This window comes from Apus apus, chromosome 3, assembly GCF_020740795.1.
Source record: "Apus apus isolate bApuApu2 chromosome 3, bApuApu2.pri.cur, whole genome shotgun sequence".
Lineage (NCBI taxonomy): Eukaryota > Metazoa > Chordata > Aves > Apodiformes > Apodidae > Apus > Apus apus.
In genome coordinates this window covers 84,621,891-84,648,208 of record NC_067284.1, presented here as the reverse complement: position 1 = coordinate 84,648,208, position 26,318 = coordinate 84,621,891, and the positions used below count along the sequence as shown (strand labels likewise).

Here is a 26,318-nt window from a genome sequence, read left to right as displayed (position 1 = left end):
CAAGTCCAGGGAACATTAAACACTGCAAAGAGGGAGGTGACAACAAGCTGTCTGGTAGAAGGGAAGTTTACACCTTTTCTTTTATGGTTTTTGTGGTGGGGTTTTATTTTTGTGGAGTTTCTTCTGTATGTGTGGTTTTTTGTGTGTTCTCCCTCTGGATTTATGATCAATATGTATATAGCAAAAGGAGCTTTGAATATTAGTATTTCAGAATTTTGGTTGTATACTGGGAAATCCATGGGAAAAGGGGTTCCTGTGGATTGTAGTTTGTGAAGGCAGACAAAAGATGGACAGGTCAGTGTGAAGCAGAATCTGTATTTAGATATGCTGTGAAACATCTGCTTGCTAGTTATTGGAATTATAGCTTAGATGTTAAATACAAGCACTAGGCTGAGATGCCATGATTTCCTTTAGTTTCTGCCTATGAGAGATTCACATCTATTGTGTCCACATTAGGACAATTAATCTTGGATAAGAGTAGTCTTATTTGCTTTTAAGTTTACCTGATCTGCATTACTGGGAATTTCCAGGCAAGTAAATACATGATTAGGTCATGCTTAGGCTGTTTTTTGCACCAAAAAGGGATACTAAATGTCTTGAAGGTCACAAATCTTCCAGGATATGTTCTGTAGGGTAAAAGCTAACAAAATTTTATCTCTGTTGCATGGGCATTTTTGGAAATCGGAACAAAGTGTGGGTGTCAAACTGTAAGGTTTAGTAAGTGTACATGCACAGTTCAGATTGTTGCCCTGAGAGACTACTGAATAAAGGTGCCTTTGGTATATGCCAAAGCCTGTTGACAATTGTGTATAAAGTGCAGATTTAGTGTGTACAATTTATAAATGCATGGTAAATATTGTACTTAACTCTTGAAACTAACTGGTGTCCATTAAAATAAAGTAAATGGACAATTATAAGATGATGTGTGTTACACTTTAAGTGGATTCTTTCTAGTTGTGGCTGCCCTGTTCACTTAAATTTTGGGACAGCAAGAGCTTCTGAGAGAATAAAGTGTGAATCAATTCAGCTCCTTTTGACAATTCACACAGTCAAATTTCTTGTGATACTATGTTCTCATTGCATATGTATAATTTTAACAAAATGAAAGATGTATCAAAAGCAAGGTAATAAATGAAAAACTTGTTTGTGAATCTAACTTAGCTAGTCCTTACTCCTTTTGTTAAGACATCATACTTGTATAGTTTGCATTAGATTTAAACCATTGTTTTATTTTATAACTTATCAGCATCTGGTTATATCTTTTTTTGGATTGCAGCTATTTAAGAGCACTTGGTTTTTATTTGGAGGGATTGCTGCAGCTGTGCTTGATAACAAGAATCATAGTAAAGATTATAAAACAATAAAATTGAAGCAAATCACAGAATTTCTATTATAAATCTAAATGCAGGCTGAATCTTGGAAGAGCAGTAGGAATTGTCAAATTTACAAATGCTTATATATTTAATAAGGTTAACTTGTTGACAGGTCACATGATGTTTTCTAACCTTTGTGTGCTAGCAGGACTGAACAATATAAACATACAAAATCAATTTTAATTGAAATGTATATTTAAAAAGTGAGAAACATTAAGTAAAACTGATAGATGAGAACTAAATACATTGCCTTTTATTACATTAATTTCTCAAGTAATCCAAATACTAGTGGTTTTGAAAGCTGCTCATAGTTTGCCCTAAGATAAATTATTGCTAAACTTTTATGTAGCATCTGCTAAGAAAAGGTCAATGTGTACCTACTGTAAATCACAGAAGGGCTGGTATGCTGCACTGTTTTCTGTACTAAGTCCAGAGAGAAATCTACTTCAGATATACTGCTGCTGGTAAACTTAGTTTTTAATAGTTATTGCCACACTAACCTTTCCAGTAGCCGAAATGCACTGTAGTAGGTATTCTCAGTCCTTCCAAGACTACAAGATGGTCCAAAGACTTTTTACAGAGAGTAATTTAAAATCTTGTTTCCTTAATGAACCTTGAAACAGTTGTGTAAATACAAAACCTTAAGCTTTCACAATTATTCTCTAGTTCCTCACAGGAAAAATGAATGCACTTTGGTGTTCTGTTCTCTGTTCTTATGCAAGATTCTTTCTTATGATGCAGGTTGTAGGGTCAGTACCCCTAATTACACCCTCTAATTTTACCATTCATACTTAAGGCATTCATTAAAATGGCAAACCTTGAATAACGGCCACTAAACCTTTTCAAGTGAATAATATTCACTTTTGACAGAGCTTTACTCAGGAGAAAATAGAGATAGTTTTATGGGGAAGTGTGTTCTGTATTTTTGACTGGTTGGTGTGGAATACAATGTGAAATTAACTCAGCGTCAGTCTTCATTTGCTGCTTATTATCTGATATTATGAACTTCCAGAATTTGAAGTGCTTCCCATAAAGACAAAAAGTGAGATATTGTTATCTTAGAAAGGAGATGCCAGGAAAATAGCTTCTACTCATACGTTTTCTTCTGTACTAGATACATTTCTGAAAATGTGAAATGTTAACTTCAAAATAGACTTTGATATGTTGTATTTAAGGAAAGAGATTTACTGATTTCTTGCTTTTTCTTTCTACAGCTAGTTGATGTGGAAAAATGGGTATGTGATTCTGTCTTTTATTCACTTGATCCCAAATGTTTCATGTTGCCACTGAGTCTAACCTGTCTGTTTTGATACCCTATGTGTTTATGACCCTTCAAGTTGCATGGCTCAAAAAAAGAGGCGAATACATGGCCATGTAGGATCTGGTCACTGCTGAATTGTCATACCAAATTTCATTCTACCACAATGTCTTTTCTCTCTTTTAATTTGATCGTAGAATTGTGTAATATAAATGTGTGATTATTGCCTGTCAGTTTTGAGCCTTGCTGTCTAATGTTATAACTCCATTTTGTAATCCACCCTGTCTTTTCTAGTATAGACACTGTGTTCCGAAAATGCATGACAATAAGTTAATTACTAGTGAGAAGTGATGCGTGATGCTGTATCTAGCTGCAGTTAATAGATATGGGAAACATTTAATGATGGAGAACAGCTGCTACAGAATAAAAAAATCATTCATAAATCTTAGCAAATGAAGTCAAAGAACAGTTTTCTGCTGAATGGGTTGTTAAGGCCTTTCCTAATGTGTCTGTGTATACCATATGTATTTGTTTGGGCATCTGATGTAACTCCACTATATGGGGCATATTTATGTATGTTTTTCTCCAGTGTCATCTCTAACATTTGCATATGTATGAATTAGTGGTTGTAAAAGCTTGTGTAAATTGTTTGCTGACATTTAAAATGTTAGAAGCCTCTTTGAAAACTTGGACCATAATAGGCCTCCTTGATTTCTTAATACTTATGTTAAGCTGCACATGACCAGAAACAACCTCAAATGTCCTTCGGTATGTGGTCAATAACACAGGTAGAACACTGGTCTCACTTTATTTAATTATGTTTATAGTAAGTAGAGACTCGTTTCAGCTTGCTTGAGACTCTTGTATGTACATGTATGTACATGTTCTTTAAATGGCTGCCTAGGCTTTTCAACACCCTTTCTACTCATGTATTTCCACTGTCTATGTCATGACATATATATATGTAGATGTTTATAGTCTTGATTAAGTAATAACTGTAGTTCAGTATTCATTTAGCTAATTGTATCAGTACGACAGCATTATCCATACTCTGTGAATCTGATATTTCTGACAGAACATTTTTATACAGATTGATTTGGAATGTTTTAAAGCCATAATGATGGTCAGGTCATGTTTTGTCTACCTTTTTAGTTATAAGTGAGAGGGCTTAGTTCTTAGTCTTTAGATTCTGTGGTTTTATTCCTATAAAGAATTTTGCTATAAAGAGAAAAACAACAATAAAAAGGAAGTTCAGGAGTAAACAGGTACCTGGCCTCATACTTCACAATGCATGAAAAATTATAAGCCAGAAGTTTATTGGTTACACTCTGGCATGCTTGTTTTCGACTGAGGTATTCAAAGTGTTTTTTTTGAAAATACAGTATTACCTGCATAAATACATATTTGTTTGTTTTTAAATCATAATTCATTAATATAAAAATGTTATGCTTTGGAAAGACTGCTTCACAGAAATGTGTCCTGAAACCATTTTAAAAAGAAACAGTTCCCATGACAGCAGACCAAAATGTTTTGTTCCAAGTTATATCAGCAAAAGACTTTTCCTAATAGACCATTTCTGTAATCCAGACAACCTCCTATCTGATGGGGATGAAGTGGATTCTGCCTTCCCTCACATATGAAATTACTCTATCTCAAATGGGTCTCGGTTTGCCCTGATAAAGCAACTTTGACCACCAAGAAAAATTGTTTCAGTAATATGTCTTCAGTGCCATTAAAGTAATTAATTGCATTTCCATGCTTTATAATCAGTGTGATTTTCATTATCTAAGGACTTTTTGTTCACACTAAGTTAATTTACTTAAATATAGATAGATTTGTCAGATTACTGTGGTGGGAATATATGCCAATTTTGCACAAGTATTTGATCTCTCAGTTTGCATTAAAATTTTGGCTATAACATAAATGGTGGAGGTTACTCAATGTAGGGAGTAATATCATCAATGTTAACATAGAATCACTCAGTTATTCTCATACAGATCTTGAGAGAAAACAAGAGGGGGTAGCACTGTGTGATGTAAAATGAGCAGGCATATAAAAATGGAGTGAGTATGGAAATACTGCTTAAAATGCCACATGTACCACTATCTGTTTCAACCACATCTGCAGTTCCATCCTTAGTGTTCTGCATTTTGTAGTGCTAATTGCTGCCCAAGTCAAACTCACTTAATCAAGAGAAAGTAATACAAACATTTTCTAAGTACACTTTTTCTTTCCAGAAAAAAAATCTGTATGCAAATCTGATCAAAACTTATTTTAAATGAAGAATAGCATTTCCACCTGTATACTGGGATTCCTTTGGTATTTCTCTTTCTGTCCATATTATTGATCTGAGAACTGTGAGCTGTGTTGGGTGTATCAATAGCAATTCCTGTGAATTGCAGCAAATGGTCTATTTTCAGTTTACTTGGTTTCAATACTTTTCAATTAGATTAGTTTGAAGATCTGATATTTCTATGTAAGCAAATACAATACTACAAGAATACTTCAGAAGACACAGTTAGGAGATAATCTCTGAATTAAAGGGATTTAAAAACTAATCTTGGCAGCTTTGCTATCAAAAATTCCAAATAAAATCTCATTACTATTTTGCTCTTTCCATTTAGTCAGAGAGCCCAAGAATTAAGGTGAGATAGTTAGAAGGTGTTTGAACAATCATTGTAAATTATATGCTACCCAGAAACTGTCCAAGGAGCCAAATAATGTAATAGCTCCAAGCAGCTGTAAATATTTACATTTGCAACCCACCCGTAGCGTCCTCAGATAAAGCTTCAAATTTTATGTATTTTTTTTTTTTTGAAAGAGAGAAAATAATCAGGATGATAGAATAATGGGTGTTATGTGCCTCAAATGTAGTAATTTGCAGTCCTGCAAGGGTCAGGTTTTTTTGTTGTTTGTTTTTTAAGTCATGTTCCAAGCCATGGAGGTAATCTGGCTGCTGAGTTGTGGGCTTAGTTCCTCCACGAGGATGGTATTCATGTGACACTAAGCACTCACATAGGCATTTGTCCCCGGAAGATCAGGTAACATATGCAGCTGAGGACTTAAGTGCAATTGTTGGTTACATTCAATTACCAGTCCTAACTCTCAGAATAACTTTTGAGAATATTGGATGCTAGAGAAACAGGTGCATGTAAAACTGTCAGCACATTCTGGTTTCTTGGACAAGTGAATTCTAAAGGCGAAATGGTCTTTGAATCATTTGGTCATTAAATTTGCATTGATTTCAGTAGGATGGGATTTAAGATAGACAAGTATTTGTAGTCCAGGTGTAGGTCAGAAGTTCAATTATTACCTTGCTCTGACTTCTGGATGCTCAATGGGGAACCTTCAGTGGATTCTTGATTTTCAGTATCTGATACACTAGAGATGTTCTGTATTTAGTTCATAATTGATCAGTTCTTCAGATATTGAAAGCACTTTAGATGTTTATGCTGTAGACAGTATAGGGTCAGCAAGTTACTTAGATTTCTAATTGTAGTCAAGACAGAGAACCAAACCTGTCTGCTGTGTTGGTCCCATCCTGCAGAAAATGTCAGCTTCATAAATCAGATTAATTTCATTCTAGACAGAAATTACTGTCTCTTCCTTGACTGTAAAGTAAGTTTACACAAATAGCAGAAATCTACATGGTGCAGATAAATCTCATCCTTCATAGCTTTTAAGGCTGAGGTTATTTTTAGTGTTTTTTCATACTGCATAGTGCATACATCTGTATGGTTTGTTAAGGTGCCTAGAATGTCACATTTCAAGTGGAAATGTGACCAAGTGTTTCCATCATCAGTGCAACTCCATTGATGGAGTGGGAGCTTTCTGTGTATCTAAAGTAGCATGTCATCACAATTTTGATCTCATACTTTACTTTTAGCCGAGTTAGTGTTGAAGTGTACAATTCTTTGTTGCACTTGGTCACTGTATCAGGCTGCCTTTTCATCTCTTTAATACTTTGGTATTAGTGTTTGGCAAACAATATCTTTCAAGAGCAATGGATGCTAGAGCAGAGCTGTAACATGAAATTTCTGTCTGTTTTATTTTAAAATATACATCCTGAATTGTTAATGTTACTCCACAAACTCATGTGTAGTTATTCATAGGCATAGAGAGTAAGCATGCAGGAGCAGAAAGTTCTTTCTGCAGAGGATAAGTTGGAGAAATTTCTTGTGTAACAGCCTCTTTCCTGCCTCAAGTGTGTGATTTCTGTTATTTTGCTTCAGGGTTTTTTTGTTTATTTGTTTTCCAAGCTGAAAGTTAATGTTTTTCAAACTAAGCATTCTCCTTTAGCTATGAAGGGATTTGGTCTAAAAACCTTGGAGAATGTTCTTGCAGAAGGGTGTGACAGGACTATCCGGAACCTTCTTCCCTGTCCATTTGCTGGTAGCTGGACAGCTGAGACCGTCACAGTTCATGGCAGGTAACTTCTCAGGCTTGACATAAGTTTCACAGGGTCATCCTCTTCACATTAATGGATGTAATGTGCATTTCAGTGTTTGCCATGAAGAGAAAGCATTTTTTAAAACAATGAAGTTTCAGAGTATTTCTTCCCCTGATGGTTATGAAGCAATAGGTGGATGTATGTGTTCAGACCTCCCTCACCCACTGTTGTCCTTCAAGTTTTCTAACTTGAGGGGGATGGTTCATGGCAATTTCTGTCCCTAAGAATGACATGTAAATCATGTTCAAAATTATTAAGGAACCAGAATAACTCTAAAGAACAAGATATGACAGACATAAACAAGATGACAATTGTTTCTCTCTCACTTCTTAGTTCACTTAATGTCATCTGAAGAGAATTAATTATTAAATATGGTCTTCCAAAAAATCCAGCACAAGAAGCTACTATACCATTTTAGTAATAAAAAGAAGGGTTAAACTGTTCAATTACATTTGAAGCTAGTTAAGAGAGTACAATCAAGCAGTTAAAATAATCAAAAAGATAACCATAAGGTTTCACAAAAGGAGTGTTGCTTAATGTACTTGAAATATTGAAAAAGCAGCAGGGTTGTGTATTTGAGATTAAACTTTCATAGATGATTGACAGCTGGAAAAGACATGTCTTTGATGGAACTGATCTCCTTGATAAAATGGCAGTATGCTGGCAAATTTAATTTAGTATTGACAAATATATGAAAGATTATATTAGGATCAATTGTGTAATTAGCTTGTTTCTATATTAGTGGACTTACACACATACCCCACTATGGACAGGTCAGCAAAGGCTTCCAGTTAGTTAAAAGCAAACAAAATATAGGGGTGGCAAGAAATGGGATGAATAATAATGTCAAAATTATCATACTGTATTTATAGTTCTTGCTTTCTGAGGAGGGTGGACATGATGTCATGATATTTAGTTTTGGTCAGTGTGTTTCCAAATGTCTTAAGTACCAAAAAGACATAGAAGATTTTTAAGAAATCTGAATTTAAGATCAGAACATCTTTAAGAACAGATATTCTTGTTTTAAAAGAATTTATGAAATGAAAGCATTCATTCTTGCTTGGAAAGTCTCCAGTTAGACTGTCTTTTCATGTGGGACTGAGATTTGCTGCCAAATTCCAGTCCTCAGCTTCAAGCTTTCTGATATCAAAACATGAATGGATGAGGTTAAAAGAGGAAAAGGTGGCCATAGAACTGTTACAAAGAAAACAAAGTCACTGCATGTAACATAAAATACCACTCCTTTTTTTCTTGAGCACCTACATGAAAATGAACCTAAAAATTTCCATAATATTCTGATATCAGTCATGTGGCACTGAATTTTTTTTTAATCTGTGCATGAAATGTTAGTTACTAATTAATTAAAATATTCTGTGTTTACATAGAACAGGTTACTACAGTAGTGGTATTGCTCTCCATCACTGCACTTTGAATTCAGGACTTTACAACTCACATACTTAGAAAATATCTGCAGAGCAAGTTGTTTAAGATGATCAGGCACAGTACCCATTTTACCTCTACGGTGTTTCATCTTTAGAAAATAAGTAATGTGGTCTAGTATTTAAAGAAAAAATAAATCTGAGAAAACTATTGCATAAAAAATGATGAAGCCTTGTTCTGAGCAGCTGTTTTACTTTCAAGCATGAGTTATAATTATGCTAATTGCAATGATAAATGTTCCTTTTAAATGTGGTTTGTAGTTCTCTGTATCCCACTCACTTTTTTTCAGGGAAAACAATCCCAAATTTTAAGCACCTGAAAGCAAATATTCATTTCACATTTTCTCTTTTTTTCCCCTTCTCATGGCTCTACAGAAATTTATGGTGAAGGTAAGCGAGTTAAACATTTAGTATTATACTTCCTGTTAATTCCTACAATTTAATTCTTTTTCTTTTTAACATTGGTATCAAACTTGCCTTCACTATAATAGTACATACTGAAGTTTGTAAAACTTTGGTTTTAGAAACTGAAGTGAGTCTAGTTTGTGTTGGGATTGTGGTTTTATTTAGATCATGAAGGACCAAAGGCAGGCAACTTTGTGGAAAGAGGACTCTGGGCTGGCTTCTCTAATTCACAATTCATCCTTACACTTTCACTGAGAATGTGATGCTATTTGGTAAATAAGAAATCTTGAGGCAATGAAAAAGTAACAAAAGTCACAGTAAAACATTTGGACATTTTGGAAATCAGGGACAGCACACTGTTTCTTCTGTCACAGTGAGGTTAGTGAGAAACCCTTGGGCTAGGGGTCACTGTGCCTTCACTGCCTCAGGTCAGTAAGCACATGCAGGAGGTCTGCTTCTCAGTGCTTTTGTTTTTAGGTTGGGTTTTTTTTTTTGGTGGTTTTTTTTTTTAATTATTATTGTTATTATTTAAGACTATGACAAGGCACTTAGTGAATCTCCAAACATCTTGAATAATTGACATTTGAATAATTGGCTGTGATTTTAGCCAAGATGTGTTGGTTGTCCTTTCTCTGCTTTTTCCTTTAATTATCAATGTCTATTTGCAATTCATCTTCTAAAATGATTTACTTGCTGATTTTCACCCCCTAAGGGGCAGCGGTTCTATGGTACGCTATTGCTTCTTTGTCACTCTCCAAAAGCGACAAATTCTGAGCTAGTTAAGCAGTGCTATTTTAAGGGCTGGTTTTAATGACATCAGAGGAATTTTCTTAGCATGACTCCTCTGCTGATCCACCTTTTCTTCCTACTTGGCTGTCTGTCTTATTCTTTATCTGTGAGTTTCTTTCTCAAGTGACAAGGATGATTCACTTTCCCTGGCATCATACAGCAACAGAAGAAGCTTGGCACAATCCTTAAACTGTGAAAAATGCCTTTCTCCTCCACTTATTTAGCAAGAAAAATAACCAGGAAGATTTTTATTAATTTCTTCTGTCTCCTGTTCAGTGAAGGGGGAGGAGTATGGAGGAAGAGAAATCTTCACAAGCTAAGGGAAAAATCAATAACTTTTATCCTCTTGGCAATTTTTTTCCAAAAGGCTGAAAGTGCTTGAAAGTAAGAGTTAGTAATGGAAGTGTTGCCTCAGCCATAAATATAAATGTTTGTTTCACATAGAAAGCTGGAAACAGATGATCAATATTCTTTATTTTTTATTTATATGCACTGCTATATCTGCTTTTCATTGATGTGAAGTTTCTCATTGCTGGGAATGCAATAAGATGAATGTGGTGTTGGAAATACTAATAATGAGGTATATTTGAAGTCTTTCTAATTATGTGGCTGTTTATTGTGCCTTCTGACAGGTCAATATTAGCAAAATTGGGACCACTTAACATGATACTGGCATAAACATTTATCATCATTACCAATTATTCCAATCTTTTTAAAAATAAAAGGTAAAATATCTGTGTTCTTAACATGCTTGTGATTTTTATTGTCCAGCTGATTTATTCAGTTTCAGTTTTTTATATATTTAAATAAAGCATAATTATATGTGTAATGCAGCTTTTAAATTAAGACTTCCCTAGGAAGCCTATAGCTTGTTTGAACTCTTTTTTCTGTTCTTTTGCTTGATATGACACATTAAACAGTAGGTAACTATTGATCAGGTCAACAAAATAAGTTGGTTTTTTGTGGTTGTTTTTTTTTTTTTCTGTTGTGGGTTTTTTTGTGATTTTTTTCCAGCACTTACTGTTTTGTAGTGAATTCCATTAATAAAAATTGATCAGCTAAACAGTGATTTAAAAGTAAGGTGTAAAGGCTAGAATATGTATAGAATATATAATGTTTTGATAGGTTCAAGTTCCTGTTTATTATTCCATTGTAACATCGTATATAGGCGACAGTGAGACAAATGGAGAGGTTTTATACTGGTTTGAATTTGTCCTTTGGTGTTGCTGTTATTTAATATGAGTGGGATGAAGGAACACCCTACCTGGACACATGCCTTGTGTCAGCAGTGAATTGCTGTATTTTGCGTCTGAGTTCTAAGCAACTATGTGCAGTTGGTTTAGTGCCAGACAGTGGAAATGGCAACCCAGGAGCACAGTAGTTGCAGAAGTGTCTCATTACCTTTTTTGGTTCTAAATAGAAGAACTCAAGGCTTCTGGTCCTGGATGCTGTTCCTTTGGAAAGAAAATTGTCTTTTTTTGTGTGTCAAGATTTTTAGAGAAAATGGATACGTCTGTGAGCAAGAGGAACATGTAGAACTCCTTGGCTCACCTGCTCTGTAGCTCTGCTTGTCTTTGTTGCTTGCAGCATTTCAAGTTTTCTGATGCTGCTGGAGATGTAATTTCCCAGCATTACTACTCCAGTTGTGAATTGTTTAGTTTTGCCTGACTCCTCTTGTCTCACAAGCCTTCTAGCTCTGTTCCAGGGTTACTTCACAAGTTCTGCAGTGACTCAGCCTGTTTCTACGCATTCTGTTTTCACCACTGCTTGGGGTTTTTGGACTCTCTGGCTGGCGTTCATCCCACAAAACTGAAATGTCTGACTTAAAGCCATGGGTATCTTAAGCTCCATGTGTAACCACAAGCAGAAGCGTAGGAATCATCAAGGAGTTGGTATGATTTTAGGCGTTCTGAATTACTGTCCAAAAGTGCTTTTTCCTCTCCACTGGCTGCTTAGTTGCCTTAGGCTAGTTTAATCTGAGTGGTTTTGTCATTAAGAAATTATTTTAGCTGTTCATAATCTGTTTCTGATCATACTGGCATTCAGAGAACAAGCCTTCAGTATTTTCCAGCTGGCTGTTGCTTAGTATTAGAAAAAAGCTCTTATTAGTCATCTCAAGTTGTGATCAGTGTAAAAAAAATTTGACAGTGATAGAATTGTGGGGAGTAAGAGGTCTCATTGAACATTTGCAACATTACTGTAAACGATTGCATTTTTGAAGGATTGACTACTGATGTCTTGTAGCTTATTGTTTCAATTGATTATGTTTATTAGTACTTTTTAAAGTCCATCAAAATTATACTTCCTTACACTCTGGCCTTCGTACTGTCCACTTGCCCTGTAAGATGTGCTACTGATTGTGTTTTGCAGTTATGAGTTCATCATGAAATGAGACAGAAAAAGCCATTACTTCATTCTTAAAAAACTCACTGTGTTATCTTGTATGATTTTCTAGAGAGTCTGCTTTATTTTCTGTGTTCTTGTGACACATTCATTATTTTTTAATTGCTTTCATGGGTGAATAGAATTGTCTGAGTAGCTGTGTGCTAAATTTGATTGCTCTCAGGCTTTCTCAAGCATTAGATTTCTGAATAATTACATTGTTATGAAAGCTTTGTACACACACAGAACACTGAAATAACTATCCTGTTTGATTACATGGTTTCACATGTTTTCTTTCTCTGGAACCTCCCTGAATCTCATAGCCTTTTCCTTTTTCATACATTTGAAGATGGTTTAAATCTGGGTAAAGAAGTCAGAAAAGAAATGTCTGCATTTGCTTGCAATAGAGTGCTCAATGAAATGGAAAATGTTTTCTTTAATGAACATAAGGCTGCTCTCTTGAAAAGAATGGAGAGGTAGTGGCTGTGTGACTCAAAATCTCCTTGGATGCTACATTGTAAGAGGTTCCTAGAAGCACAAATGGCTCCAAAACACTTGTTGAATGCCACTGTGATTAATTTCCTGCACATTCTTATGTGTGGCCACAAGTGGAGTAATGCAACCATAGACATAGTGAAATGTCTATGGCACATATGATACATGAAATACGTGTCTTAATCTGTCAGGGGATTGCATGTCTGTACATATGGAGTTGTGTATCTATGAAATTATACAGATACAAAGGGTTTGTTTGATCATGTATAACATATCTTACTTCAGGATTGATGTTCACAGTAAAATATATTCTAAAAATAAAATTTATTATATTATTTTAAATAAATATTTCATGTTATGCATCTTTCATAAATTGCACATTTTACTGTATAGCCTGCAGGTTGTAATTTTTAGGTTACTTTTGGCATTTTAATCCTATTTCCATTAAGAAAACAAGGAAAAGAAATATTTCCTAATTTTAACTAATTTTCCTTCTTATTTTTGTTTCAAGAGAATGTACTTTACATCAAATGAAGGAGCCCAGATCTTAGCAGTCTATTCTCACTGCCTGATCTAAAAATGCATTGAACTTGAAAGCTGTTTGTATGTTTTGAATGCTAATTTCTTCAGCTCTGATTTTCGTTGTATTCTAAATTGCCTTTGCTTTGGCAATGGCTTTTGGGTGATGAGATTACTCCAAATTAATCTTGTATTCTAGCTGCAGAAATATTAGACTAGAGATGGACAGTTTATATAAAGTTTTCATAAGCAGTGTGAATTTGCTTTATATGCTTTCCATCTCAATTTAATAACTAGCGTTTACCAGTTCTGAGTGCTTTTCAAGTCTTATTCTAAATCTCAGATTCTCGGAGGATAAAATCAAGAGAAGAGTTTTGCATTCAGAGAGCTGATACTCCTGAACAGGGTAGCTTGTAGAACTTCAATGGATAAATTTTTCTTTGATCAAAAATGTATTTTTCTCCAGCCTGGTTTTATCCAGGGAACATGTTGTCCAACTTATAAATTACTTCGAAAAATGGAAATTAAAAACATATGCAAATAAAACTAATTATAAATAGTGTTTGGTAGAAACTTGCTTGCATTACAATGCCATTTATATTTGTGCAAACATCTGTGGGCATTACTGATTGAATTAGTCAGAATTGTAGAGTCCAAGAAGTCTTACTTGTACTGTCATCAGAAATATTATTACTAGAATTACTAGAAACTTGATAAATTCTGGTGGCACACCTCTCTTGGAATGTTGCATCTTTACCATGTAAGTCTGATTGTTAACTGTAAAATTTATTTTCTTTAAAATTTGTTTAAAGATGTGGAAAACCTACAGTTCTCTGCAACATTCTAGGTAATGAATTATTTTGAAAACTGAAGACTCTTTCAGTAGAAAATCATTGCCTAACAGCTACTTACAAAAAGTGGTGATAGTAATGCTAGTTCAAAGCTAAATCTTTGTCTTGTTGTCCAGACTGTGTCTGTGACAAAGTCCATTACTTCTCTCTTAATAAACATTCATGTCATCCAGTCTTCCAGAGAATTGAATGTGCCTCCCTTCATTTTGACTGCTGCACAGTTTATTGAAAGTCAAAATATACCTTGTGTCCATCAAGATACTTTCTTCTCAATGAAAAGAAAAGCCAGAAATTCCTTTCAGTTTCTTAAAAGTGCTAAAAATACTATTTTTTTCAGTACCTGCTTTTCCGCCACCTATTCCTCTTTCTGTTTTATGTGTTTATTTTTTTTTTTGACCAAGTAACTAAAAGTTCAATAAATATTATGCTAATGGAAAGCAGATAAGGAAGGACAAGTGGTGAATGAAGATGGGAAATAATTGTGTGTTGCTACCATAGCCATCCAGTTAAATTGATCTCCAGCACTGAAATGAAGCTGCCAAAGAGATAACATAGTATGATTTTTTCTCATTTATTCTGTAATTAATCTGATACTCCAGTCAAACAGAAGGTCAATCTGCTGTGGTAAAAGAAAGGGTATAAATGCTGTGTGTAAGATATTAAATTAGGAGTCCTGTATTAAAGAACAAGGCTGCTTATGGAGTTGTTACATTTATAGACTAAAAATATATATTTTTATATTACTTGAAGAGTGTGATGTGCATGCCACGTGAGCTAGGAGACAGGGAAGAGGTGCAGAATGAGGTCATCACAATGAAAGAGGAAGTGGTCAGAGACCTACTACACCACTTAGACACACACAAGTCTATGGGACCAGATGGGCTACATCCAAGGGAGCTGAAAGAGTTGGCAGATGTGATCGCTAGTTGACTTTCCATTATTTACCTGAAGTCCTGGCTAACTGGGGAGGTCCCAATGGACTGGAGAGTAGCAAATGTAACACCCATCTATAAGAAAGTTAGAAAGGAGGATCCGGGAAACTATAGGCCTGTCAGTCTGACCTCAGTACCAGGGAAGGTCATAGAGCAGATCATCTTGAGTGTTATCAGAAGACATATAGAGGATAACCAGGGGATCAGGCCCAGTCAGCATGGGTTTATGAAAGGCAGATCCTGCCTGGCGAACCTGATCTTTTATGACCTGATGACCCGACTATTAGATGAGGGAAAGGCTGTGGATATTGTCTATCTAGATCTCCAAAAAGCATGTGACACTCTTCCCCAAAGAACTCTCATAAAAAACCTGGCTGCTCATGGCCTGGATGAGCACATGATCTGTTGGATCAAGCACTGGCTGGACAGTCAGGCCCAGAGGGTGGTGGTCAGTGGAGTCAACTCCAGCTGGCAACCGCTCACAAGTGGTGTCCCTCAGGGCTCAGTGTTGGGACCATTTCTGTTTAACATCTTTATTGATGATCTCGATAAGGACATGGAGTAAGTTTGCAGATGACACCAAGTTAGGCAGGAGCGTTGATCTGCATGAGAATAGGGAGGCTCTACAGAGACACTTGAATAGATTGGATCGTTGGGCTAATGTTAATGGTCTGGACTTCAACAAGGTCAAGTGCCACATCTTGCACTTGCGCCATAACAACCCCATGCAACACTACAGGCCTGGGGAAGTGTGCCTGGAAAGCTGTCTGGCAGAAGAGGACCTGGGGGTTCTAATTGACAAGTGGCTGAATATGAGCCAGCAGTGTGCCCAGGTGGCCTAGAAAGCCAATGGCATCCTGGATTGTATTAGAAGTAGTGTGACCAGCAGAAGTAGAGAGGTGATTGTCTCCCTGTACTCAGCACTGGTGAGGCCACACATGGAGTGTTGTGTCCAGTTTGGGCACCTCAATTTAAGAGACATATCAAGGTGCTGGAGTGAGTACAGAGGAGGGCATCGAAGCTGGTGAAGGGCCTAGAGAATAAATCTTATGAAGAACACTTGAAGGAGCTGGGAATGTTTAGTTTGAGGAAGAGGAGTCTGAGATGAGACCTCATCAGTCTCTACAACTACCTGAAAGGACACTGAAGAGAGATTGGTGCTGGTCAACTCTCACAGGTAATTAGTGATAGAACAAGAGGGAATGGCTTCAAGCTGCAACAGGTGAGGTTTACACTGGATATTAGGGAAAAAAAAAAATCACAGAAGGAGTGGTTAGACCCTGGAATAGGCTGCCCAGGGAGGTGGTTTAGTCACCATCCCTGGACGTATTTCAGGGTTGTTTGGATATGGTGTTGGTGGATATGGTTTAGGGGAGAACTTTGTAGACTAGGGATGATAGTTGGACTCGGTGGCCCCAAGATGTCTTTTCCAACTGGAATAGTTCTATGATTCTATGATTCATAATGTTACATGAGATGCTCTATCAGAGGAATACAGACTTACGTTCTTGTCAATGTCTTGTCTGACACTCTCTGCTCTCGACCAGTGTCAATCAGCTGCATTCCTCTGTAGAAGTAATTCGTAAATCTTCAGCAGAAGCTGAAAAGTTGCTCATGCTTTAACAAGATTTATTTATTCATTCATGAGTGGTTCAACTAATTATAGATAAAGAGAAACCTTAATAAAAATTCTGTGAAAAAAATGGTTGCAGGTTCTTGGGCTAAAAGTGTATTTGTTTAATTTTATTTCACTCAAGATGTATGCTGCATTTCTCAGGAGGAACATTTACTTGAGCATGATTTCTGAATTTTCAAAGCCCACAAATCCTGTTAAGTTAGAAGTCTTTGAGCACTTATCTGGCCTAGCAGGTAAAGAATTCTGTCTGATAGTATTTCAACAGTGTGTGGCAAGCAGTCTGGAGCTTCAGTGTGGTTGATACATCGTTAATACTTTCTGGTAAAACAGAGACAATACTCCAGAAGCTCTCTCTGCACGCTATCTGTATAGAATATATCATTTGGAGAAAAAATGGGGCAATATGTAGAGATTTAACAATACTTAAGGGTGTGTAGTGTGGTATGCATCGAAACTGCTCTAGAGGCTGTCTCCTTTCAGCGCAAGTGAGAAATATTTAAGCTTCTAGAATATATTTTATACCAAATCAGTGGCACTACAAAGCACACAATTTTCTCTCAGCAGTGAATTGAGCACTTTTAATAGAAAAAGTCAGAAGCCTCTAGATTCAACTGTCCACATTGTGCTGTAGATCTGTCCCAAGGACTAAAAAAGTCAATGTATTAAGAGCCAATTGAAACTAAAGATGCCACATTTGTAAAGCTACCTTCTTGAGCTAATCCCTGAATAGTGTTTTATCAAGAAATAGACTCCTCTGTCACAGGGCTAATACAGATGGTCCAGAGATTGATGAGGATTTCTTCTTTCCTTTTTTCTTTCTCAAAAGGCCTGATTTTATTACAACTACCAGTATTTACTTCTCTTTATCTTTCAGTCTGCACAAGGTGGCGGTCATCGAACACTCCTCTATGGGCATGCAATCCTGCTGCGTCATTCCTACAGTGGCATGGTATGTAACAGAAATTGATAGCAGCAATGATTACTTTTTTACATGGAAGTTATGTCAGAAAGTGCCCAGACTATTGCCATTTACTTCTATCTGGAGAATTATTGACATAAAAGAGGCATGTTACTTATGGTTAATGGAAGACTTTTGGAAGGGTAGATGCCTGGAAATACAAAACCAAGCTGGTCATATCTGGTAAGTGCTAAAACTAATTCTGGCTCCATATGTTGAGTTCTCTGTCAGTCTGTTTTGGCTTGGTAATTTCTCATTACTTTTCCCTTGGATATTGCATATTGCATAAGCTGTGACTGAATCCAGAGCTGGCATCTGGCTGGCAACATGAACATATGTTGGAGACTGAGTGGAGAAGGGAATTCCTTCTTCCACATATTTTGGACAGAAGCCTGACTCTTCGATTCCCTGATGAATTACATGGGTACCAAACTCCTCAACTACAAGTGAGGCTTCATGGAGCTGAACAGTTCCTTTATTTCCACTTTCACTATTCCTGTCTCAGTGGAAAGATAACCTGGATAGACTGAGATGTTATTTTAGAACATGTACCTTTGCTATGTCTCCTTGAGTGCCATTCAGTTTATCAGGCATATATGTTCTTGGCTGTGACTTGTGGGGATAATGTAAGAACAGTTAATCCTGTGTTAGTAGGGTTTTTTTTATAGTAGGCCTTTTATGTTTCAGTGGATTATCAGACATGAGCAGAACTAGTAATGCATGCTCATTTCTTTTGATAGTATCTATGCTGCCTCTCTACATCTCGATCTTCAATGGATAAGCTGGCATTTGATGTAGGATTGCAAGAGGACACAACAGGTAAGAGGTTCCTTAAAATACAATTTAATGAAGAATACTTTCAGTCTAAAAATCAGATTAGAGACCTATGAATGCATATAAATCACATAAAAATCAAGACTGTTTTATGAACTGAAGAAAAACTCAATATTTCCATGTTTTACACATTCAGTATCTTATATTTTCATTTTCTTATAGATTATGTAATTGCTTTTCTATGAGATATAAACAAATGTATTGATACTCAAATGCAGATTTAGAATATTGAATATAAGTAAATAAATATGCCCAAGTTATTTTTCCTGTAGAAGTCTTTTCTAAAATTTGTATTATTTTAAAAAAATTTTTGTGGCTGTTTTAGAACTGCTGTTAACTTGGATTTAATTTTATTTTTACGACTGATGTAGCTTCTAACAATGCCATAACAGAATCACAGAATCGTTCTGGTTGGAAAAGGCCTTTAAGATTGATTTGAACCATAACCTATCTCTACCAACCATTAACCGAACTCTACCAAGTCCAGTGCAACACCAGTGTTTGGTGTAATTGTTTAATTATAAATAATAAGTTTGTTTGTTTGTTTTTAAAGCCTTGCTCTATCTAGGAGTAACAGAAGTGATAATGGCAATAATTGAACAGTTTCAAGATCAAAGAGATTTTTTTTTTCTGAAAAGCATGCTTTTCATTGAAGAAGTATATCTGAAAGGAAGGTTTACCATAGGACCAAAATTTGTGAATTTTATGCCCCCCATTCTGGGAAATTAGAGACACAGTGAGTAGGAGTGGAAAAACATAGCTGCATTTGGATTAATAAGATCTTTCAAATGTTATTTTAAGTGATATTTTAGATGCCTATTTTTATTGCCCTTAGTGATGGGTTGCTCCATTTTTTTGTCCTAATTCTTGGTGGAATGTTCTTTGATGTATTTCCCAGAACCTGGAACAAAAGTGAACAAAGGGAAGCTCTTTAACAAAAGTGAACAAAGGGAAGCTCTTTAACAAAAGCATCCTGGACTAGGTTGACTAGAGAACAGAGAGAGCCTCCTATTTCTTCAATTCTGGAAGTATTGATGCAGAGGTCTTGCTGTGTTCTGCATATGTGTATTATTCCAGCTGAATTTCTGCCAAGGTAGTGCAGGAACAATATTAGTTACTGAATATTAGTTATTGAAAATACACAGTGATTTTGTTTACCCAACTGAAAACTTGGTCAGAGTTTTAGGACTGAGATAGATGTGAAAGTAATGGAAATAATGTTAGGCATTTTCGTCCTAATTTCTTTCTCTGCTATTACTCAATAATGATACAGGTGAGGCATGCTGGTGGACCATCCATCCTGCTTCCAAGCAACGATCAGAAGGAGAAAAAGTGCGTGTTGGAGATGATCTTATTTTAGTCAGTGTCTCTTCAGAAAGATATTTGGTAAGTTTTTTAAGAATATCTGCACAGTGCTTCCTCTACAGTAAAAAAAAAAAAAAAAAGTTACTAAACATGTTCTGCTGAAGTTTGGTTTACATTTGCCCCTTCAAAAATATAGCTTGAGGTGTTAAAATTTTTATTTGATACCATTTTGCAAACTGAGACACTGAAGGTCTGGAAAGTGTGACGTTGATATGTGACTAATGTAATTTGTGTTCATTTTAATAATGTAATAGAAGTTGAAAAATTTACTAATGAAGAAAAAAAGAAAATTAAGAAAAAAGCAAGCTGTCCATATTTCATAACTGAGGTGTTCAGAGGTTAACAGCACTAGCATACATGGATTAAAATTTTATAGGAAAATTTTGAGATGTTTAACTTGGCTGCATAGCATTTTGGGGGCTTTAAAAGTCAGTATTTTCTTAGGATTGTGTACAGTGTAACATATATTGCTACTGGCATGACATAATAAAATAATAATTAAATATAATTTAAATATTTTTAAATTTTCTGTGTTAGCTGCTTTTTAGCACTGATTTAAATAACCTTCTTCCTCATCAAAGGATCTCCTATTTGTTTTGTAATGAAATTTTTCACTGCTTTAAGAGGAATTTCTTTTTGTATTCTTGGCATTGCAAGCCCCTGAACTGTTCTATTTGGAAAAAAAAAAGATGAAATAAGGAGAAAATCATTCTACAGGAAGCTTCTCTAAAATCAGCCCCAGTGATTCAGAAAATGTGGCCACAACTGAAAAAAGGATATTTGAAAAGGAAGTGTTTTTAGCTTTGTCAATAGGACTGTCTCAGATCTTCATATAACACTAAAGTTTATTCTATATTTTTTAATACTATGAAACATTATTTCTGAATTTTTTTCTCAGTACATAGAAAAAGAAGTGAAGAGGTGAATTAGACTTAAAAATAATGGTTTTAAAGAATTTTTTATAAAATGGAATATTTTTTTTCTCAACACGTCATGTTAATGAGTAGACTCTGTCTTCCATGCAAAATATCTACATACTAAACCTATATTTTCAGTGTAGAGAGAATCAACACAAATCTTATGTTCTTGATATTTTACTCTCTGTGTTATAGTCTTAAAATTTTTTAGACCTAAATTTTACTGAATAGTTATTAAACTTATTTCAGTTTTCAGCTCTGGTTCGATAGTAAGAAGGAGCAAGGATTCAGAAAATCTCAGGACTTTCCTAGAGTTCCCCTTCACTGCTTTCATCAAGTAAAGATTTTTGGACAATTGACTATTTTTTTTGCCCTGAAGAGTCATATTTTTAATCTCAGTGAGCAAGTGCTAAACTGATAGGAAGATTAGCGTTAAAATAGTAAGCTAAAGGATTGGATTTTGAAAGTTTGCTGACTCACAACAATGGCCCTGGGCAAGTCTCTCCGTCTCATTATCCCATCCTATAGAATAGGATTTCAGATGTTTATTTTTCTGTGTAGCATTTCTGAGGAAAGCACTTACATAAGTGCTTCTGGCATTACAGAATGCATGAGCTGCACTGTTGCCAGGTCCTTCAGAGAGGAAACTTGGCTCTGCTGAACTCTGTTAGCATGCAGCAAAACAGTGTTCTGCTGTAAATATTGCCACCATTTGATTCAAGCCAGAGTTGCTGTTTCCTTTCATAAGGCAGTGCAGGTTGATGCACAGATGTAATAGTTCTGGCAACTTTTCCATCTTGTACATAGTAGTATGTACCCCTGCACTGACATCAGCGTTATTCTCGATAAGAAGCCCAAACCCCCAACTTTGTACAGCACACATATTTCAGTATAATGTGACAATTTCTACACTGTGATGTATATGTAGTTGCTTAGTTATTGTCCTGACTGTAATGCTGATCTGTATCAGTATTATGCAAATCTGTGAAAAAGTCTTGAGGTTTACTGCTTTTTTCTTTTTTTTCTTTTTTTTTTTTTTTAAATAAAAAATTTTATCATGATTATCTGATGACAGAGTTCCCTTTCAAAAATCATAGAATCGTAGAATCATAGAATCCTAGGGGTTGGAAGGGACCTCGAAAGATCATCTAGTCCAACCCCCCTGCCAGAGCAGGGTCACCTAGAGTACATCACACAGGAAGGCGTCCAGGCGGGTCTTGAATGTCTCCAGTGAAGGAGACTCCACAACCTCCCTGGGCAGCCTGTTCCAGTGCTCTGTCACTCTCACAGTAAGAAAATTTTTTCTGATATTCACCTTAAACCTCCTATGCTCCAATTTGTATCCATTACTCCTTGTCCTATCACTGGTCATCACTGAAAAAAGCTTAACTCCATCTTCTTGACACTCACCCTTTACGTATTTGTAAACATTGATGAGGTCACCCCTCAGTCTCCTTTTCTCCAAACTAAAGAGACCCAGCTGTCTCAGCCTTTCCCCATAAGGGAGATGTTCCACTCCCTTAATCATCTTTGTGGCTCTGCGCTGGACTCTTTCAAGCACTTCCCTGTCCTTCTTGAACTGTGGGGCCCAGAACTGGGCACAATACTCCAGATGAGGCCTCACCAATGCAGAATAGAGGGGGAGGAGAACCTCTCTTGACCTACTAACCACACCCTTTCTAATGCACCCCAGGATGCCATTGGCCTTCTTAGCTACAAGGGCACACTGCTGGCTCATGGTCATCCTCCTGTGTACCAGGACCCCCAGGTGCCTCTCTCCTACACTGCTCTGCAGCAGGTCAGCCCCCAACCTGTACTGGTACATGGGGTTTTTCTTCCCCAAATGCAAAACTCTACACTTGCCCTTGTTGAACTTCATCAGGTTTTTCCCCGCCCAAGTCTCCAGCCTGTCTAGGTCTCTCTGAATGGCAGCACAGCCTTCTGGTGTGTCAGCCACTCCTCCCAGCTTGGTGTCATCAGCAAACTTGCTGAGGGTACATTCTGTACCCTCATCCAGGTTGTTGATGAAGATGTTGAACAACACCAGTCCCAGTACTGACCCCTGAGGGACTCCACTAGTCACAGGCCTCCAACTAGATTCTGCCCCATTGACTACAACTCTCTGACTTCTTCCATTCAACCAGTTCTTGATCCACCTCACTGCCTGATCATCAAACCCATACTTGATCAACTTATCTACAAGGATGCTGTGGGAGACGGTGTCAAATGCTTTACTGAAATCAAGATATACCACATCTACCGCTCTACCATCATCTATCCACCTAGTAATTTCCTCATAGAAGGCTATGAGGTTAGTCAAACATGACTTACCCTTGGTAAAACCATGTTGACTGCTCTTGATGACCCCCATCTCCTTGATATGCCTAGAGATAATGCCAAGGACAAGTTGTTCCATCACCTTTCCAGGATGGAGGTGAGGCAGACCGGTCTATAGTTACCCAGGTCCTCCTTGCCCTTCTTGTAGACTGGAGTGACATTTGCTATCCTCCAGTCCTCAGGCACCTCTCCTGTTACCCATGACTTACCAAAGATGATGGAGAGTGGACTAGCAATGACCTCCGCCAGCTCCCTCAGCACCCTTGGATGCATTCCATCCGGACCCATCCATTTATGGATGTCCAGATTACTCAACTGATCCCTAACCCAATCCTCATCTACCTGGGCAAACTCCTCTTTTATCTTGACTTCTTCTGGGGCTATATGAAACTGGGGCTCATGGGGAAAGCCTGCAGGAGTAAAGACAGAGGCAAAGAAGGCATTCAGCACCTCTGCTGTCTTTATATCCTCTGTCACCATGGCACCCACCTCATTCAGCAGTGGGCCTATATTGCCTCTGGTGTTAGTTTTGTTGGCTATGTATTTGAAAAAGCCCTTTCTATTGTCCTTAACCCGACTTGCAAGGTTAAGTTCCAAGGAGGCCTTAGCTTTCCTAGTTGCCTCCCTACATTCTCTGACAACAGTCCTATATTCCTCCCAAGTGACCAGCCCCTCCTTCCATGATCTATAGATTTTTCTTTTCCACTTGAGTTTGCCCAGCAGTTCCTTTTTTAACCACGCTGGTCTCCTAGCTCCCTTACTAGATTTTCTACCCGTTGGGACACACTGATCCTGTGCTTGCAAGAAGTGGTCCTTGAATGCTGACCAGCTATCTTGAGCCCCTTTACCTTCCAGCACCCTGTCCCATGGGACTTCCCTTAACAATTGATTGAGGAGGCCGAAGTTTGCTCTGTGGACGTCCAGGGTTCTGGTCCTGCTGGGTATTCTGTTCCTCCCACACAGGATCCTGAACTCCACCATCTCGTGGTCACTGTAGCCAAGGCTGCCATTGACCACCACTGCTTCAACAAGGCCCTCCTTGTTGGTGAGCACAAGATCCAGCAGCGCTCCTCTTCTAGTCAGCTTGTCCACCATTTGCATTAAGAAGTTGTCGAATAATTTGAATCTACATACACAAACCTGAAATTAGTGAAACAAGTTAGTGTTGAGCTGTTCTGTTACACTGATCGTAATGATGTTCCCACAGAGTCTTTATACAATTTGAAATATTATTGTGGAGGTTGGTAGACCTTTCTGATAATTAAGGTTGTCAGGCTGCTCTGTCATAAAATTCTGCTTCCAAGTGCTTATAATTAAATGTTTGTAGTGTAAAAAAAATACTTATGAGAAATAGTAGCATCTATTTGTGGTTGTTACTCTTTTTTGTTGTTGTTTTTGAATCAATCTGAGATATTTTTTTTTTTTTTTAGTTCATCTAGAAGAGGTGAAACATCACTGAGTTTGAAGCCAGGGAAGAAAAAAAAAAAATTGTGTCATTAGGACAATTAATCTAATTTTCTTGAAAATGCTGAGCATGTCATGCTTTATAACAAATACAGAGAATTGGAAGGAGTGTTCCAAAACTCTCCTTGCTTAAACTTAATAAGGAAGCATTGTCCTGAAATAATGCAGCTTGGTCGTGCCCAGGAGAGATTTTTCAAATTTTCTTTCAGTAGCTAAGTATGCTGACTTTATTTTGCATAAGGTAGACCTCTTGCACCTCCTGTGTGTTAATGAGCTGTTTAAACACCCTTTACAGTGAATAATTTAATACACCCCAGCCCTGGTGGAACCAGATATTCCTTGTAATAGGTAGCTCAAGTCAGGCACTGTATTGACAGCTGAGAACTCAGTGTTTTATATGCTGTAGGTGATCTACTGTCACTGGAGATATGTGGAGGAGGAAGCTGTGAGAAAGTAGAAGGAACAAAAGATAGGTGATGTAGCAGGGGCAGGAGCCTGGGACTGAAGTGGGAAGGAGGAAAACTGAGTGGGACTTGATGACTGGCTGAAGAGATTGGCAGCTGAAATGAGAAAAGAATTAAGGGATGGGACTTGTGGTGAGTTTCTGGAAAGAAGTCAAATGCTGGATGACATGGAAAGCAGTAGGCTGAGCAAGAAAAAAGCCAAAAAGACTATGCTGGGGCTTTGTAGGTCTGGGAAGAACCTTTTGTAGCAGAAAGAGGTCCTAATTCTGGGGGATGAGGCAGACTGTAACTGTGTTGGGAAGCTGGATTAGCTAGGTGAGATATATGGGACTGGGCTAAAGATTTGGAGAGGAAAAGAGAGTCAGAGAGGCCTGGAACAGTCCAGGTAGATAACTGCTAGCTGCAACTATCTAGGAAACCAATTCTAGTAAGGCACAGGAGCCACCTGTAGTATGCTGACAACTATCCCCTGTTGGTGATTTTGTGTTAGTTTAGGTAGCAGATGTCTAAAAAGTGGTTTTAAAGTTTCCTTCTTTATCTGTGGTTCATATGGGTATCAGTATGAATCCACCTATTGTAACTCTGTGCTTATTTTTTTATATAGAAAAATTACATGTAAGTTCTACCATAAAAATGTTTTTTTAAAAAACATACAACAAACAGTCATTAGAAAATGCAACAACTTGGGCATCCTAGATTAAAATTTCTAAGTCTAGCTATGTACTTCCACTCGCCATTAGAAAATGGACTATAATGCTAGTCCTTTGGGGGTTTTGAAAATGAATTCATTAATATTTGTTGTGTTTTGTGAAATGCTTTAATTGTTGGTAGCAAGAGAAAAACCTGTGAGGAAATAAATAATTCTCTTTTCAAAGCTTTGAAGAATTGAGTATATTGAATAAAGCGTGAGACTGCAGACTGAAATTGAGGAGAAAGCAAAGCACTGAGCAGCTGTTCATGCAGTGAGCTCCTTTATCCAATTAGGCAGCACTTGTGGAAAACATGGTACAGGATCATGCCAGTGAAGACAGTAATATAATACATTATTTTTCCATAGCCTACTTTGTTTGACATTTCCTAACTTCTGATGCTTACTTCTGTAAAATTAATATTTTGCTAATGAAAGCTCTTGTGTCTAATTGCACTAAATGATAATAATTTGGAAGTGCAGCAGCTGATGTGCTTCAGGCTTTTGATAGTGCAGAAGGAGCTAATATAAAGAGGGTGAACGCAGCCAACCCCCACCTACCTCTGTGGGAATCTTGTGCTTTCCTGCCATGTATCCACAGTTGCTTGCTGTCAGTTGTGTGATAGTGGACTAGATGATTCCCAATGGATTGTTTACAATATCTGTTTGTCTGTGGGTTTCAGCTACTACTCTGCCATTGCTGATGGTAGATTTATGCTGAGTAAGGGGACTGGAATTGGTTAGTACGGTGCTGGTGTTTCT

The 26,318-nt window shown here is 37.0% G+C and overlaps 1 protein-coding gene across 1 annotated transcript in view; it reads left to right on the top strand.

The window, feature by feature from the left end:
- Positions 1 to 26,318, top strand: part of RYR2 (ryanodine receptor 2) — a 375,829-nt gene that overhangs the window by 129,549 nt on the left and 219,962 nt on the right. Inside the window, exons 5-9 of the mRNA XM_051615046.1 lie at positions 2,588 to 2,608; positions 8,896 to 8,910; positions 17,404 to 17,478; positions 18,228 to 18,306; positions 19,595 to 19,707. Coding sequence (XP_051471006.1) covers positions 2,588 to 2,608; positions 8,896 to 8,910; positions 17,404 to 17,478; positions 18,228 to 18,306; positions 19,595 to 19,707 — 303 coding nt within the window. The remainder of the gene's footprint in view (positions 1 to 2,587; positions 2,609 to 8,895; positions 8,911 to 17,403; positions 17,479 to 18,227; positions 18,307 to 19,594; positions 19,708 to 26,318) is intronic.